This window comes from Pleurodeles waltl, chromosome 11 (assembly GCF_031143425.1).
Source record: "Pleurodeles waltl isolate 20211129_DDA chromosome 11, aPleWal1.hap1.20221129, whole genome shotgun sequence".
Classification (NCBI taxonomy): domain Eukaryota; kingdom Metazoa; phylum Chordata; class Amphibia; order Caudata; family Salamandridae; genus Pleurodeles; species Pleurodeles waltl.
Window position 1 is genome coordinate 16,170,549 of NC_090450.1, and position 6,000 is coordinate 16,176,548.

The 6,000-nt window shown below is 59.2% G+C and overlaps 1 protein-coding gene across 6 annotated transcripts in view; it reads left to right on the forward strand.

Moving 5' to 3' along the window:
- TNK2 (tyrosine kinase non receptor 2) overlaps positions 1 to 6,000 on the forward strand; it is a 372,582-nt gene that overhangs the window by 151,309 nt on the left and 215,273 nt on the right. The window contains exon 1 of one of the 6 annotated variants that reach the window (XM_069212821.1): positions 1,376 to 2,904. The exons of the other annotated variants lie outside the window; for them this stretch is intronic. Within the exon in view, the coding sequence (XP_069068922.1) occupies positions 2,854 to 2,904 (51 nt within the window). The 5' untranslated portion in view covers positions 1,376 to 2,853. Of the gene's footprint in view, positions 1 to 1,375; positions 2,905 to 6,000 lie in introns of those variants that run through there. 6 annotated transcript variants of the gene reach the window in all.

Genomic DNA, 6,000 nt, shown 5'->3' on the forward strand with positions numbered 1-6,000 from the left:
GCAGGTCCGCACCCCCCTGCCTGTGTGCAGCTCACCTCCTCCTGCTCTGTGACCCTGGGCAGGTCCGCACCCCCCTGCCTGCTCAAAGAGTTGGGCATCCACCGCCGGACCTGGAGATGCCAGGCATGAAAGTGACCTCTGCATGCACATCCCGCTGCGCCCACCATCTGCCGGCACTGCCCTGGTGCCAAGACCCTCTGCATTCCGGCTTATCTACTGGTCAGTCGTGCCCACCTTACCTGTGCACCCCCTCTGGTCTGGGCATCTTTGGCACCCTTGACGACCGAGCTCGAGCCCTCGGTTCTCCTCGGTGGCCCGCCCGGGCACCCCTGTTCTACTGCTGAAGGGGTGCTGCAGTGAGCGCCCCCAGCCCTCCCGACGCCGCAGAGATTCCTGAGACACCCGGCGTCTGAGGGCTCTCTTCTGGCACCCGCTGCTGTGAGGGCATCTCACCCCGCCACCTCCCCTCTTCACTGTGGCATCCCTCCCTCGCCCCTCCTGCCTCCCTCCGGGGGCTGCAGATGCAGCATCCCTCCCAGCGCTGAGCCCTGTATCCTGGGGACCGTGAAGCTGCCTCCGAGTGGTCCTGTCCGCAGCATCCTCGCCGTGCCTCTGAGAGCATCACCCCGCCCTCCCAGACCCACGTCCCTGGTCCGTGAAGCAGCCTCCGAGCGGTCCTACCTCAGCATCCTCCATCCTCGCCGTGCCTCTGAGAGCATCACCCCCTCCCAGAGCCCCCCCCCCCCGCCCCTGGTCTGTGAAGCAGCCACGGAGTGGTCCTGTCCGCAGCATCCTCCATCCTCGCCGTGCCTCTGAGAGCATCACCCCCCTCCCAGAGCCCCCCGTCCCGTGAAGCAGCCACGGAGTGGTCCTGTGCGCAGCATCCTCCATCCTCGCCGGGCCTCTGAGAGCATCCCTCACCTCCCAGAGCCCCCCCGCCCCTGGTCCGTGAAGCTGCCACTGAGTGGTCCTGACAGCAGCGTCCTCCATCCTTGCTATGTCTGTGAGAGCATCACCCCCTCCCAGAGCCCCCCCCGCCCCTGGTCTGTGAAGCAGCCTCCGAATGGTCCTGTCCTCAGCATCCTCGCCGTGCCTCTGAGAGCATCACCCCCCTCCCAGAGCCCCCCGTCCCGTGAAGCAGCCACGGAGTGGTCCTGTGCGCAGCATCCTCCATCCTCGCCGGGCCTCTGAGAGCATCCCTCACCTCCCAGATCCCCCTGGTCCGTGACGCTGCCACTGAGTGGTCCTGTCCGCAGCATCCTCCATCCTCGCTATGTCTGTGAGAGCATCACCCCCCTCCCAGAGCCCCCCGTCCTCCTGCCTCCCTCTGGGAATAAACCCCCCTCTTCTCCCAGAACCCAGTGGACCGTAAAGCAGTCAGTGAGAGGTCCTCTCTGCAGCATCCTCCTGCCTGGCTCTGCCTCCGGGGGCTGCACGGGGGCACGTGCATCCAGACCCCACCCATCACCGGCTCTCGTTGCTGAGCCTCGGGGTCCAGCCTGCAGACGGTACGTTGTCATTGGACGCTCAAAACGAGGCCGGCGCATCCCATTGTGCTGCAGGGATGTGGCCTGCACTGCCTGGCTGTGCCCCTCTGAGGGTGCACCGGCGGACAACGAAGGGCGCCTCGCCTCTGAGCTGTGCCTCCTGCCACCCTGAGACTGGGCACCCTCAGGTGTCACATCTGTGTGGAAGTGTGCATGGACACCGAGACCCAGGGAACCGCTCTGAGGGCACCTCGGGTGGACACTGAGACCTAGGGAGATGTTCTGAGGGCACCTCGGGTGGACACTGAGACCTAGGGAGATGTTCTGAGGGCACCTCGGGTGGACACTGAGACCTAGGGAGATGTTCTGAGGGCACCTCGGGTGGATACTGAGATCCATGGAGCTGTGCTGAGGGCGCCTCGGGTGGACACTGAGATCCAGGGAGCTGTGCTGAGGGCGCCTCGAGTGGACACCACCGAGATCCATGGAGCTGCTGTGGGGATTCCCCGTGTGGACACCTCTTTAAGATCGAGGGAACTGCTGTGGTGAGGGCACCTCAAGTGGACATCGCTGAGAACCATTGGGCTTCTCTGTGGTCACCTCGGATGGACACTGCTGGGATCCAGGCAGCTGCTGCGTGGTGAGGGCACCTTGGGTGGACACTGCTGGCATCCAGGGAGCTGCTCTGTGGTGAGGGCACCACGGTGAACCCATCTGCGCTCCAGGGAGCTGCTGTGGCGAGGACCCCTCGGGTAGACACCGCTGAGATCCAAAGAGCTGCTGCGTGGTCACCTCGGGTGGACACTGTCTAAATCTGTGGGCACCCCCAGGATCCAGGGAGCTGATGTGAGGGCGCCTTGGGTGGGCCCCGCCGAGATCCAGTGAGCTGCTGCGTGGTCACCTCGGGTGGACACCAACGAGATCCAGGGAACTGGTGTGAAGGTACCTCGGGTGGACACCCCCGAGACGCTGGGGGCTTCAGTGGGCGTGACAGCGCTCATTCTCTGGCAGGCATCCATATGACAAAGCCACTTCTGTGGGCGCGAGAGGACTTTCTGGGCGGGCACTTCTGAAGTCCAAGGGGCGGTGGCCCCTCGTGGCCAGGGACCTGCTAACCCAAAGCCGCTGGCCCCAAGGATGGCTGCACCTGCCCGGACAGCCTGCGCCGTGGACTCATCTGAGGCAGAAGGGGAGCACTGAGGGAGGCAGACATGGACCGGTGTGCCTTGGCCTCTTGCCCCATGAGCCATCATCCGTCGAGAGACCAAGTGCATTTTTCATCTCTTTGATTGGATGAGCAGGACCCAAGCTGGCGTCGCCCTCAGCCACCTCTGGTGGCCACCTCAGCCCCGCTGCCCTGGTTACCATGGGCGAGAAGACCGATTACCAGCGACTGTCCAGCGAGGAGGAGGATGAGGTACTGGTGCGCGCTGCTGCGCAATGTGTGCGCGTCGTTCCCTGACAGGCGCAGCACTGCGGTGGGGGGTGGTTCAGAAAGCACCCGGGTGCGGGCCCGGGGGGTCGGGGTGGGGGTGGGGGGGGGGGGGGGGGAAGGTGGGGATCAGGGGAGCTCTCTAACTCTTGTCAGCAGAAATGTTGCCCTGGGCTGCCAAGGGTCACTCAGATCTCACCAATCATCCGATCCCCCTAACCCAGCCATGTTCTCTCAATCAGTCAGTATATTTGTAGAGCGCTTTATGTCTCTCGTGAGGGTATCCAGGCGCTGGCAGGGAGGGCCCAGTTGATTTGCAGAATCACCAGGTCTTCAGGGACTTTGGGAACTCTGGGAGAGTTGGGGGTGTCCAGAGAAGCGGGGGTAGCCGAGTCCCGTCTTTGCTGCTGGTAGGAGGAGTGACCTCTGCTTCTGCTGTGTCAGGTGTGGGGGGGGGGGGGGGGGCTGCGGAGGGGGGGAGATGAGGGTTAGAAGAAGGGGGCAGAGGTGTCTGGTGATCAGAAGAAAGTTCACGTTAGCGGGTGTGCAGTTCAGGGCCTGTGCGCTGGGTCAGGTTTCTGTACAGGAAGCCAGTGGAGTTCCCTGACCTGGGGGATGGGGTGGTTTTGCCTAGGGAGATCCAGGACGCATCCGGCTACATTCTGTATGATCTGTAGTCATCAGGGGAGGTGAGTTGTGATCCCTGCATAGATAGCACTGAATATCAATTCTGGGTTATGAGAGATGAACTCATTTGTCATCAGTTGGTACAGTGTAAAAGTAAAAAAAAATCAGGAAAAGTTGTTGGAAGCAAGAACCCCTCTGTAGGAGCTGGCCTGGGGTGCTTGCTGGACACCTGTAGTGTTGTCACCCTATACCAGGTCCCGGTATCCCCTATTAGTGAAGTGTGGTCAGTGTCTAGAAGCCAGGCTCTCTAGAGGTAGCTGTGGATGAGCAGCCAAGGCTTATCTAGGAGACATGCAAAGCTCATGTAATACCACCGTAGTCACACAGCACTTACGCACATTACACACATGAAAAAACCACAACGTGTTACAAAAAAAAAGGTACTTTATTATGGTAACACAAATACTAGAATACTAATAGCAGACCCCTCAACTGGAGGTAAGTAGATACACAATAGCAATCAGTAAGGAGCATAAAAACAACAAACATTGGCAAAAGTATTAGAAAATAGTAAGGGCCCTAGGGGAGGGCCACACCATATACTAAGTAAGTGCAATGCAAGATACAGTCTCCCACCTCAGGATGTGGAGTTGTTAGAGGGGAGCTGGAGGAACTAGGAACCCCAAGAAGTGAGTACCAGAAAGACACCCAGCGACCAGGAGAGCAGAGGTAAGTACCTGGTTTTCCACAGAACCAACAGGAGGAAATAGCAAATGGAATATGCAAGACCCAGACCAGACCAGACTGGAAGAACCCAAAGGTGGATTCTGGCAGAAGAAGACCTGCAAAGGAAGGGGAGAGAGTCCAGTTCGTGATGGGGTGTCCGGTTGTGGCAGGAGCCACTACCCACCCTTCTGTGGATGCAGGACCAGGTCGACGGGGGAAGAGGAAGACCAGCTGTGCAGCACAGGAGACGAAGAGGAGTCCCTGAAGAGATGCAGATGATGCCCCCGTCGGCTGTGGGGTTGCAGTTGGTCAGTGGTGCAGGAAACCCACCTACAAGCCTTGGCAAATGCAGGAGAAGAGAACGAAGAGTTGCAAGGCTGAAGAGGACCAGCATGGTCCAGAGGAGGCGACCCTTAGAGGGGAGCCCGAGGTGACCCTCAGAAGTCGGGAGACCCAACAGAAGCAGACGCAGCCCCCACAGGTAACCCACTGGCAGCCGGCACAGAAAGTCGCAGTGAGGCCCACTCGGCACAGCTGACGAGGAGTCCCACATCGCTGGAGCAGCAGAGAGGAGACTGTGCTTGGTAGGATGGAGTGCTGGAGGCCGGGACTACACAGAGCCTGAAAATCCCTTGGAGCAGGAGCAAAAAGAGCCTTGGTAGCGTGAAAGAGCTGTAGTGCACACGGGTACTATCCTGCAAGGAGAGGCAAGGGATTACCGTCCCACAAGTTGGGCAGGTGGCAGAGAGGACCAAGGGGGACCTCTCCAGACCACCACCTCTGATGCAGGATCCACGCAGTTCCAGGGGAGAGCAGATCCACGCAGCACGACATCAACGCAGTTGGTGCCTGCAGATGCAGGGGAGTGACTCCTTCACTCCAAGGGAGATTCCTTCTTGGTGCAGGCTGAAGTCTCAGCGATCTCAGAGGATGCACAGCCGGGGAAATGTTGCAGTTTCTAGAAGGAGCTGGAAAAACAATATTGCAAAGCGAAGTCTTCGTGGGAGTTGCAGATTGTTGGTTCCTGGAGAGTCCAGATGCAGTTCCAGTGGCCAGAAGATGAAGTAAACAATGCAGAGGAGTCCTGGTGGAGTCTTTCACATTGAATCAAAGGACCCCACCCACAAGGGAGACCTTAAATATCCCTAGAAGGGGGATTGGACACCTAGCAAGTTACCCGCCTATCAGGAGGGGGCTGTGAGATCACCTGACTGACCTGGCCAATCAGATGCTCCCGGAGGCCTCTGCACATCTTGGTTTCAAGATAGCTGAACCAAGTGGCCACCTGGAGGAGCTCTGGAGACCACCCCTGGGGTAGTGATGGACAAGGAAGTGGTCACTCCTCTTTCCTTTGTCCAGTTTCGTGCCAGACTAGTGAACGGGGGCCCCTAGGCTGGTGCAAACCGGTTTATACAAGGAGGGTACTAAATGTGCCCTTCAAAGCATACCAGTGGCTTGGGGAGGCTACCCTTCCCAAGCCATGTAACACCTATTTCCAAGGGAGAGGGTGTTGTCTCCCTCTCCACAGAAAGTCCATTGTTCTGCCTTCCCCTGCTTAAGCTGGTCAAGCAGCAGGAGGGCTGATACCGGTCTGGAGGGTGGCAGCAGCGCGGGCTGCCTGCAAAACCCTGGTAGATTGGTAGGAGCAATACTGGGGGGTCCTCTAAGGAGCCCCCAGAGTGAATGGAATGATGCAACCAATACTGGAAACTTTAATGGGGTAGGATT